General features: G+C 38.2%; 2 protein-coding genes across 6 annotated transcripts in view; both read right to left on the bottom strand.

Annotated features, from left to right (window-relative positions):
- Chd6 (chromodomain helicase DNA binding protein 6) overlaps window positions 1-12,012 on the bottom strand; it is a 165,290-nt gene that overhangs the window by 76,644 nt on the left and 76,634 nt on the right. For all 5 annotated transcript variants that reach the window (XM_085697076.2, XM_085697081.2, XM_085697078.2 and 2 more), the window contains 3 exons: window positions 3,611-3,673; window positions 2,756-2,814; window positions 2,010-2,127 (listed from right to left, as the gene is read on the bottom strand). The gene's annotated coding sequence lies outside the window, so the exon portion shown is untranslated. The remainder of the gene's footprint in view (window positions 1-2,009; window positions 2,128-2,755; window positions 2,815-3,610; window positions 3,674-12,012) is intronic.
- LOC148120580 (ATP-dependent chromatin remodeler CHD6-like) overlaps window positions 1-12,012 on the bottom strand; it is a 29,751-nt gene that overhangs the window by 10,439 nt on the left and 7,300 nt on the right. Inside the window, exons 3-5 of the mRNA XM_087910857.1 lie at window positions 3,611-3,673; window positions 2,756-2,814; window positions 2,010-2,127 (exon numbers count right to left, since the gene is read on the bottom strand). Coding sequence (XP_087766983.1) covers window positions 2,010-2,127; window positions 2,756-2,814; window positions 3,611-3,673 — 240 coding nt within the window. The remainder of the gene's footprint in view (window positions 1-2,009; window positions 2,128-2,755; window positions 2,815-3,610; window positions 3,674-12,012) is intronic.

Genomic DNA, 12,012 nt, shown 5'->3' with positions numbered 1-12,012 from the left:
AGAGACTCTGAATCAAACTGCAGTTTTATCGAGGGTCTGTATGTGTGACTGAACCCAGGGCCTTGAGTACTCTAGGAAACTTGTCATAGCACTGACCTACATCTCCAGCACTAACTGTGAGATTACATCAGAAGGATCCCAAATGACATCATCCTGAAGCAACTGATCAATAGCAGAAGGACCACAATGTGAACCACAGTTGGAAAAATAGATGAGCAACATACTATAATTGATGGCACTTGAGCCTAAGCGGTCCTGTAACTCGCCCTGACCTCGAACTCATGGGTTTGCCTGCCTCTGTCTCTCAAGTGCTGGGATTAAAGACATGTGCCACCACCGCCTGGCTGTAAGACTATGTTTTAAGAGTATTTTTATTTTTTCTTTCCTTCAAAAGTTATCTGTCCAAAACTACACATTACATATTACAAAAAAGAAAGAAAGAAAGAAAGAAAGAAAGAAGGAAAGAAAGAAAGAAAAGAAGGAAGGAAGGAAGGAAGGAAGGAAGGAAGGAAGGACGGAAGGAAGGACGGAAGGGAGAAAGAAAGAAAAGAGCAGTGTGGGCTGGAGAGATGGCTGAGCATTAAAGAGCATTGGCAGTTCTTCCAGAAGTCTTAAGTTCAATTCTCAGCAACCACATGGTAGCTCACAGCCATCAATAATGGCATCTGGTGCCCTCTTTGGGCATGCAGATGTACATGTAGATAGAGCACCATATACATAAAATAATTAAATCTTAAGTGTTAAAATTCTATCAACCAGAGAAACATGATATCTATTTATTTACTCAAAACACTTTCTATGTATTATTATGATGTTTCTTTTCTCTTGCACTCCAGTATGGAATTGTCCAACGTTCTGTTGGAGTCTAGCATTTTTTTTTAAACTAACATCAGTTCATAACATTAAGCTTATTTCCAAAGCATCAATAATTTTCTTTAGTATTATTCTCACTAAATGTATAGTATCCTATTCTATAGGATATATAACTTAGCCTATTATCCAATATTGTTTGCTTTTTAATTATCAGTATAAATATCTTTAAAAATAGCTAATTCTTTATACGAAGACTTGATGGTTTCTTTAAAATAAACGACAACTAAACTAAAACAAATTTAGGATACCTGATGGGTCAGACTTAGTCATGTTCATAGTAGGGACAAGAACGCCAGTGTCCCTTCACTATGCTGTCCCCAATAATGGTTAATACCTAGAACAGCCTTAAATGCCTTTAAAACCCTCAAATATCTGATAAGTAAAAACTGTAAGATTCCAATGGGCAGTGGAGGTGTACACCTTTAATCCCAGCACTTGGGAGGCAGAGGCAGAGTCTGAAGACAGCCTGGTCTACAAAGAGAGTTCCAGGACAACCAAGGCTGTTACAAGCCCCTGCCCCCCACAAAAAACTAAACAACAACAACAATAACAAAACTTCAAAAGTGTAAGATTCTAATTTTATTTGTACTTCTTTTGGTTTCTAGTGAAGCTACATGTTCTGGAATGCCTAATGACCAACATTTAATTTTTAAATTCCCTGCATATTTATCTACTTATTTCAGATCTGTACTTTTCCTATGAAAGCTGTTTGGCATATGTCTGTGTAGACACGTAACTTATGTGTCTGTGTAAATATGCAGATTCTTCTGCCATGCAAGTATGAACATGTGCACAATTATGGAAGATGTATATATAAGCTATATACTCATATTTTCTATTTATGTGAGATGTCAGTTGTGTCTTTTGATCTAAAGCCACCCCAGATTTAAGAATGAAACTCACTACTCTTTTCTCTTGTTTTGAAATTCTCAAGCTTAATTATTTTCTAACATTTTTGGCCTTTTGTGTTTACATTCAAACTTGAAGAGAATGAATGTTGCTCTCTTTATTAGCATCATATCAGACTTGGCCAATAGAGCTATACAGGATTTCACTGTGGACATAGAAACTTCCACCTAAGTATTTAGTGCAGAAAGAAAAGCAGCAGTGAAATGAGTCAATACACATTGCTTCACCTCAGTAAAAATGTGCTTCATCTGGGCCTGTTTGTTCCTAAATCGCTTGATCTTCTGTGCGATGCGGGGATCCTTTTCCAGCTCTTCCATTGTGGCCCATTTACAATGTAAATAGGAACTATCCAAAGACATACAATTGTGAGACAAACACAGAAAAATACTATTAAGGTCCCAATAAAAAGGGTGACCATTGCACACAGAAGTAGCAGGTGTCTATTGTGACACTGCTGGATAATGCTTAGAAAGACCTTTCCCTAAAGGGCAACAATAGGATTGACTTCAAATCACTAATTTTTCTGCAGGTTCCACCAAAACTGGCTCAGAGGAGACAAAGGGGCAGACTTAAGGGCAAATTATCAATACACACCAGTGAAAGGAGGCAGGTAGCAGAAAGAGGAGAAATGCAAAAGGAAAAAAGAATATACACCACAGAACACCTTTTCCACCTTGGATGCACATGGGAAATGCTCAGAGCCTTTAAAAGCATATCAGTCCTTAGGGCCCACTCTGACTATATATCAAGTGGTCCTGGGTAGAGTGAAGGCTTTAGTAGTTTTTTTTAAAACTTTCTGGGTGATTCTACATGAAGCCCAAAATGAGTAATACTGACTAAGGTGAACCTGAATGAGTCAAGATCATGCCTTAGGGGCCAATTGATAAAAACATAGAAGATAATGAAGAGTCATAGGAAAGAACGTTTTATTCATATAAAATTTAAATACAAGTAGAATATCAAATAGACGTACAAATTTCTATACTTAACGTAGAACAGCTCGAGATCAAATGGAGGTTCTCCTGGGTGAACCTGTAACCAACAGTAAACAGTTATTAGCCCATCCCCCAAGAAGCTCACCCATATAGGCCAAAACAAAACAGGTAAACAGGTGAACCAATACCTCTGCCTCATTTTAGTAGGATTTCTGAAAAGCATTCCTATTATCTCAGGTCTTTTCTTACAAGTAAATAGCTAATTCTAATCCTAACTCTAAATTTTCCAAGAACTAGATGAATAACTACTCAATAGAGTAAGGGTACAAAATGGGACCTCTGCTGACACTTTTCCAAGGTCCACATGGAAAAAGCTTTTAGTCCAGGCTAGCCCAGGATACAGAAATGTGAGGACCACAGCACGGTGCAGAAGTAACTTAAGTTCATGGCTCTCTCCTGATTCTCTCTACATGAAAACAATAATAAGGAAGTCTATAATGAAGAGAAGATAAGCCACATCTGCACTGGGACCAACATACTGCCTCACTTATGGAACGTTCTCTTAGGAATTCCTAGGACAGCCCAAGATGTGTAAAGAAAAACTCCACTGTTTCGCATTAGGATTTCTTATCCACCTCTTCTTGATCCCTGATGACTTTTATGGGATACCACACAAAGGGATAAAAATATGTTTGTTAGGATCTTAATGGAGAAAACTATCAACTGATCACTTAAGACATTTAAGAACTTAGTGGTCTAAGAACCTCCAGTGACAATGTTCTTGACAAGCTTTCACACTAGCCAAGGATAAATAGTTGGTTCTTCAGGCAAATCCTTCTCTACAGAGGTAGTGTCTACTAGTGACAGAAAAACATGAAACAGGGACCACCAACCTCCTGAACAGTCTTAGATGCCAGGATCTTCTCAATGATGTTTGCATCGTCTTCTGGAGGCTCCTGAAGACAGAAATTTAAGAGGAAAAAAAAGGTTACCAGAAACAGCATCTGAGAGAATAACTCTAAGTGAAGAATGAGGTTCTGAGTTCAGGGATTTTTGGATTTTGGAATATCTGTATAGACTACCACCAGAATAACTGCAATTCAAAATCCTGAAATCTACTATTCATCTACCTTCACACAGACACTCAAAGATTTTAAATTTGAAAACACTTTGCATGAGGGATGCACAGCTTGTTACAGCACAGCTACTACCTCCTTCAAGGCTCACAGCATAGAACTAGCAGGATAGCTTGGAGGGTTAAAACTCTTGCAACACAAGCCTAAACATCTGACTGAGATCCTCAGGTCCCACACTGGAATAAGACTGACTTCCGAAAGTATGCTCTGATCTTCAGTGTGTGTGCATGCACACACACACACACACACACACACACACACACGGTAATTAATTAATTAAAATGTAAAAGTTCACAGACTTTGAGTACCAAAGTCCCCCTAAGAAGTCCACAAATATTTTGCAAAGTTAGAAGTCAAACAGTAGGGTTCTAAGTTCTGGTTCTAAGTTATTGTAAAGCAGAAGAGATTCTGGGCTGTAAGAACAAATAAAATTGCTCCAAAGATTTCCAATTTTTGTAAAACTTACATATTTTGATGCATAAAATTTTCTATAATAGAAAAGAATCTTGGGGGGGTGTGGACGCAGTGGTTAAAGGCACCTTACAAAACTTAAATCAGTCAGATGCCAGGACACAACAGCAGAGAGAACTAATTTTCACAAGCTGTCTTCTGACCGCTATTCATGTACCACAGCATGTATATGCACAATACAAATAGATAAGCAAATAAATGTAATAAAATAAAAAAAAGAAACCCGGAGTCTTACAATCTAATCAAAAGATCCCAATTCTAAAACATATCAACTACTGACCTCAGCAAAGTTAATTACTATTTCTTGTTTTCTGAACAATAGTTGTAGAAGTGGTAGGAAAGATAAATACCACCAGTTTACTAGGATAAAACAGCACATGAAAACAGTTTTTTAACCTATAAAACCAAGGTGTAATAATTTCTGTTAAACCGCTGTTTCACTGATAATCCCAACTGAAAATCAATTCCTTCCTTCCTATCCTAGTCACACACCAAAATTTCCAGGCCCCCAATCTCCATGAAATCTTAATGAATAAATACATAATTATTTATTATACAAAATACCAGCATGAAAACAGTCATGGAAGGACATCCTGAATCCGAGCTCCCTTAGGTTTAGCTTCTTTCTGGACTGGTGCAGTCGCCTTTCAATGGTTTCTTATGTTCTATGACCTTTCCAGACCTACTTCAATCTAAGACTTGAAGCAGTACAGAAAAGAACACTCACCACAACAACCTGACTAGCTGGAACATTCCAGAAAGGTGATTATGCTGCACATCAACTTCATATCCAATTATCCCAAAGACCATACCACTTCAGAAAACATACTGTTAAAACTATCTGAAATCGAGCTCTTCCCATACAGTGACGCCATGGCAAAGTATGGTGCTCATCAGGCGGCAGCAGATGGCCCTAGAAATCTGAGTATTTCCTCCGCAGGAGTCTTTCCCTGACTCTCAGCCTTGGCTCTTGGCTATGCCAGATGCCAGTAAACCTTTATAATCCGCCTGCCTGTCTCCCTTGGAGCTGAGGGTATAGGTCTTTGTGAGGGGTTCCTGGCTTATTATGCAGTACTAGGACCTGAAATGGGTCATGACTGCAGAGCAGGTGCTCTTAACTGTATTTTATTTAACCTCCCAAATTTTTGAAGTATTATAATTTAAACACGCCAACAGAACCAATACAGAAATTAAGGATTTTTTAAAATGTTCAATTCCTTATGTTTTCAAACTACAGTGTGTCCTTTGTATTTCCAGCATACGTCAATCCAGGCCAATCACATTTCTAATGCTCAATAGGCTCACATGGCTAGCAATGTTCATACCGGGCAGTATTAAGTAATGTCTGTATTGAGCAATGCAGTTCTATTCTCTTTTATTGATTTATTTCCCTATCCTCACAGCAAAACCACTGTCTGTATTATGGCAGCTTAATTACGAAGTCTTCACTGGTTTTCCCTTTTTACATTTGATAACATCTTTCTATGCAAGGGCATCATCTTATCCTTACAGCAGATGAGTATGTACAATGAAAGCAAATGGAAACAGAAATGAGGGAGAGGGATCTATGAAAAAAGGGAAGTAGGATTATGTGTTGGTTTAATGCTTTTTATACTATGAATAACAAAGAAAGGTGGGGATGGGAAGGAACAGAATAATAACTCAGTGCATGTGCTGTAGAAGGAATGCTCAGGGAAGGTGGCTTCAGAGAGGTGGAAGCTCCCAGGGGTAAAGGCTCCCACACTAGGTCTTGATGCAGGCTGACAGCAAATTGAGTCCAGTTTGTGTGTCAGGGCTTCTGAACCTAGCTGTTCCTACTGTGGTTCTGCTGGGACACGTTTTCCACTTGAGCCTCCAGCACTGAGCTCTGGGCTCTTGCTGCCCTCTTCCCACATCTTCCCACAGACCAGCTATTTCTTAGCTTTCTTCAAAACACATGTACTTGGTATAGTAAAATGCCAAACTCAGGTTTCTATTTTGGGCTAGAGCGTTGGCTCCTCATTAGTGCCAAGTGATGATGGGGAGCTCCTTGGGGAGAAGACCCTGACGTATGACCTTGAACAATGGGCTGGCTGGTTGAGCAGGGAGAATACTGCATTGCGTAGCTTCTGCAGAATGGAGTTTCTAAGGCTTCTACAGCAACAGTAAAAACACCTTCAGAAGTCAAATCTCTGAAAGCGTCATCAAAGCAGTAGAAAGAAAGTAGAAAGACCTGGCCAAGGGATTCAAACTGTCAGAACATTCTCATGTACATCTAGCGTCCACCTGAGATATCCGTTGTTTAACGTGTCAGCTTATCACTGGGAATGTCCAACATCAATTTAATCAGGTATGCTAGATTGCATGCTTAAATATTACTGACTTCATCTGATTACAAAATCTTCTTTAGAACAAGCCTTCAACTTAGGTCTTGCTTTTCAAGATTATTTCAGGCTATTCTAGTCTTAGTATTCCGATATAAGCATCCACTCACAGGAAATGCTACATATGGATTTCCTTTTATTTAAATAATTGTGAGGCTGGTTGCTCATTTTCTTTAAAAAATTATTTTTTAAGGACACTGGTGCTTTGCCTGCATATGTATCTATGTGCCATGTGCACATCCTCTATCTGGATTCTAACTAGGATTGAATTACTGTCACCCTAAATATTGAATACATGGAGTATTTCTACACTTGTCTAAGTTATTAACAATTAAAATTTATTTAATTATTATGTGTATGTGTGTGAAGGTCAGAGGAAAACTGAAGGATTCAATTCTCCCCTTCTGATTTCATATTGCTACAAAATCATATAAAACAGATGTTTATAGATATTGCCTTGATGCTACTAAACGCAGCACTTATAAATCCACATTTATCAACGCTTTTTTTGTTTTGTTTTCAAGACAGGATTCTCTGTGTAGCCTTAGCTGACCTGGAACTCAGAGATACGCCTGCCTCTGCCTCCCAAGTGCTGGGACTAAAGGTGTGTGCTATTTCCTGGCAACATTTATTAATCCTAATGGCTTCTAGAATATGTTGAATTTTCTACAGTCATTCATCCATAACTAATGTCAGTTATATATTCCATTGTAATTTTTCAACTGTTTATTTCTTTGGTGTAAGTATCTTAGTATGTGTTTGTGTGTGTGTGTGTGTGTGTGTGTGTGTGTGTGTGTGTGTGTGTGCATGGAGGTCAGACTGATGTTCCCGAGCTTATTTTTTAGAGACAGTGTCTCTCACTGAGCCTGGAGTCCACAGACTAGCTAGAATGGCTAGTCAGCAAGTTTTCAGGATCTGCTTGTCTCTGTCCCTTCCCTAGGAACTATGGTTATAAATCAAAAGTCTTTTACTTGGCTGCTGGTGATCCAAACTGAGCCTTCAAGCTTGAAAAGCAAGCACTTGCCAACTAAGCTTTCTCCACAGCCCCAACATTTTATTTCTTCTCTGCTTTCCAGTGTGTTTGGGAATATAAATTACGATTATATAGATTATAAAATATGATTATATAGAGAATCATCTTTTTACTCCAAAATTTTGAGGAAACGTATTAAATATTGTATAAATATTTAATATGATATTAGCTATAATTTTTACTCTAATAGTTCTTTAAATGTCATCTTTTGTTTCCAAAGTGCAAGATATAACCTTTTAGGGAAAAATTTTCTTCATATACTTTTCCTGCTTAAGGTTCACCAGACCGTGAGTCTATTGGCTAATACTGTCATCAGTTTATTGAACTCTTAGTCATTAATTCTATCTTCAAATGCTGCTTTGCTCCAGTTCCTTCTCTGCCTAGAATACAGTCAGAAATGCCTTTTACTGAATCCTGCTTCTCTCTCATCTTTGCTCTGTTGGAGCTGTACTGTATTTAGAAAATTTTCCATTGATGCCTTCATATTCACTAATCTTATCTTCTACTGTATCTAACCTACTTTTAAATTTGTCTACTATATAATAAAGATTTTCATAATTCTAAACGGTTGATTTGGTTGTCATAAAAGACCCAATTCTCTACTGGAAATTTATCTTGCCCATCTTTCCCATAATATATCATCCATAGTTATTTTCAAGGTCTGTTTTGGGTACCTCAGCATCTGTGTCAAGTTTGTTTTCTAGGAACATCTAGCTATTTTTTATTCTATGCTGGACACCGAGGATAAAGAATATAACAGTTCCAAATAATAGTGTCTATCCCAATGTTTCCTGTCTTTTTTTAGACAAAGGAGGAAAGGATCGATGACCCTATCTAGTCAGTTGAGTTGGGTCAGGACTGGGGACTGTTAAGATGTATCCCAAGATAGGAATAAAAGATAATTCAAACCTCACCAAACTACCCAGTTTTGCCTGTTCCTTGAGTACAACTGTCCATAGTCACACTGAGAAAGACTGTCAGTTCTTAAGCCCTGATTCACAAGCCCCACAAAGAGTTTCAATTGATCCTTGTATTCTATAACCCTAAAGATGTTACAATATCTTAACAAATATCTTAAGCGAAAGTCAGACTTTTTGTGGTAGGCCATCCATCTTTTTTTGTTTGTTTGTTTTTAAGAGTCTTGCTACATAGACCAGGCTGCCCTTAAAGTTATGATCCTTCTGCTTCAGCTTCCTGAGTGCTAAGATTAAATATACAAATGGAGGACTGGTAAAATGAAACTAAAAATGTCTACAGCATGAGGATTTCAACCAAGTATCTTGCTGAACCTGGGGCAGCATAGGAAGTTGAGCCTTTTGCCCAGACAAACTCAAATTTTATAGCTTCACAATACGTAAGTCCCCAAAATCTCACTTAAGTAGAGCACCTTTGCTTTAGGCCACAATCATTTCACGAGCTCTGGATACTCCAATCACTGTCTAGCTCTGAGTGCTCATCTCAATCCAAGAAAACAGTCTCTGTGCCAATCCTGACCTTCAGGTCTCAGAACCAAGTGCCTTCAGAGAAGAAAACTAACGACTGTCAGCTCACCTAAGACTTGCTCTTCACTGCCTGCAATTATTAACTCAGCTAATTTCTGTGTCTACAGGTAGTAGATTTCTTTAAAAATATCTGTAACAACTCCTTTTCTGCCCATCTTACAGCAACCTGTTGTACCTCACCCTGAGGGGAAATCTTCCAATATTAACTCACACTAACAAGGTGCAGGAAGATTCGTTTTAAGGTTTCTTTCTTTCCACTCTTCCTCCTTCACCTTTTTTTTGGGGGGGGGGTGTCGGAGGGGAAGGGATCTACACTAATTTCAAAGTGACTACATCTAGTCTCATGATTTTAAATACTAGCTGTATTGTGAGGCCTGCCAAATTCACACATCCCAGATTAAAACTTCTTTCCAGACTCCATACTCACATTCTAATTATTCCTTGCATCTCTACTTAGCTATCTTAAGGTATTTTAAATTAAAATTTCTAAAAATTAATTCTTGGTCTGATACATTAACAAGTCTCCAGCGTCTAAGTCCTAATCCCTCAATCAAGGGTTCTTTTGCATCTGAGTTAAAGGAAACTCTACCTTTTCAGGTGCTCAAACCAAAGATCCTGATGTAATCTTTAACTGTTTTCTCTCCACATACCCACGCGTAGTGATTTGAAGAAGAATGGCCCCCATAGGCTCATATATATGCATGCTTAGTCCCTAGTTTGGATTATTTGGGAGGATTAGGAGGTGTGGTCTTGGAATAGGCATGGCCTTGTTGGAAGAAGTGTGCTGTTGGGAGTGGACTCTAAGGTTTAAAAAACCCACGCCACCCTACCCCATGCCTACAGATCAAGTTTTCAAGCTCTCAGCTTCTGCTCCAGTGCCATGTGTGCCACCATAATACTAGTGGTTTAACCCTCTCAAACTGTAAGCTGTCCAAGTCCTGTTTAGTCCAGATTAGCAGGAAGCATTCATGGATACACATACATACCGGAAAAGTGTTTTCTTTTTCTACTGTCAACTGTTCCAAATATCCTTTCTTTCTTTTCTTTTCTTTTTTTTTTTTTTTGTAGCCTAACAAAAAGAACAGGCAATAGATTTTCTAACAACAAGATTCTTAGTTCAAAGAATTGGAAATTAAGTTCCAATATAATTTCTTACCATTTGGGGGATCAGCACCAGAAGAATTAATGTCCTGTCTTTTAAAAGACACAGTTATAACAAAACATTTAAGACATAACCAACACTCAGGTAACAAAACAGAAGTCCTCTGGCTATGCCTTTCTCAAATCTCTGGCCCACCAGAATAAAATAACTACAAACTTCTCATTTATCTAAACTTATTCAGAATTTTGTTATCCATGAGCACAGCACCTCTGAATGATGAACTTTTAAAAAGTTATATAAATGGACTTGAATTGTAAAATATTAAAAATTAAAAAAAAGAATCAGTAGTGATTACCAAAACACTAAGAATCAAGCCAAGTATAGTGCATACATCTATAATTCCAGCCCTCTCAGGGAGGCTGGGGCAGGACTATAAGTTTTAAGCCTGTGTTATACAGAGACCTGTTGCAGGATATACTATCACACTGTGAACTGCAAGCATGCATTTGTGTTAATTAAATAAAATCAACCTTAGGACAGGAGGCAGAGCTAGAAGAGAGAAAGTAATCATAGAGAGTCAGAGGGAGTCTGGATGATGGATAGAGAGACGTACAGAAGTAGTAGGGAGGAACTTTTGAATTTGGCTGTCTTTTTGGTTTGGCAGAGAGAAAGGATGCACTCTTTCTGAGACACCGGCAAAGAGGGAAGGTCAGCCAGCTGCTGCTCAACATCTTTGAGCTAGCAGGTTTTCATTCCAGCCTCTGAGTCCTGAGCTTTATTGATAAAAAGAAAGATATTTAGTTAAAAATTACATTTGGTAGCAGCAGCAAGAGGTACATCAGTGGAACTTTTGTGTCTGGGCAGTAACGGAGGAGCCACAATTACTGGCTGAAAGAGTAGATTCGGGCACAGCTACTGTGCAGGTAAAAAACAACAGATACTATCAGATAATAAAGAACAGGGCTTTCCTTTTTTCTTTCCTTGTCCATTTTAATAAAAGGAAAAGGGTATTTAAAAATGTGCATTCTTAAAATATTTATCAAAGAAAGAAGAGAATGCATTATCAGGATCTTTTTCCCTAAACTTAGTTTGTGCATAAGCAAGGTCACCCATGTATAAACATTCAGTTTACACAGATACACAGATATAACTTAAATTTGCCTGTCAAACACTCCCATAAAAACCATCTGCTCTTAAATACTTCATTTTCTCAAATCATCCTTCAGAGAAGACCATTTTAATTCATATCCTGGTATACCAGAGACTCCTATCATTTAGAAATTTTATTCTCAAAGAAAGTCTCCCCAATTTAAAATCTCATTTACTCCCACCACAACTAATCATGCCACATAATTCTCTTTAGCTAGCAATAAAGATGGGTCTAGCAAGAAGTAAAACTTGTTTCAAATCATCGAGTCTTCACTGAGTGCCACAGAGAACTCAAAAGTGGTTCTGAGATTGCTCCCAGCTCTCCAGCTCACCAAAGGAAGACACAATGAACACCTTTGTCTTAGGATGTCAGAGAAATGCTTACTATGGCAGTAACTACAAGTCCAGTAAAGTGTTTACAAAGTGAGACCAGATGAGGGCTTAGTTAGGCCTCAATGGCTGATGGGACACTAAATGAGGACACTAGGACAGAGTATGTGTTTCTATATAGGATCTCAAGCAGTCATTCTGTCATTCCT

The sequence above is a fragment of the Myodes glareolus genome, chromosome 10, assembly GCF_982192425.1.
Source record: "Myodes glareolus chromosome 10, mMyoGla1.1, whole genome shotgun sequence".
Classification (NCBI taxonomy): Eukaryota; Metazoa; Chordata; class Mammalia; order Rodentia; family Cricetidae; genus Myodes; species Myodes glareolus.
Note: the sequence above shows the minus strand (reverse complement) of the source record. Positions and strands in the feature narration are given on the sequence as shown.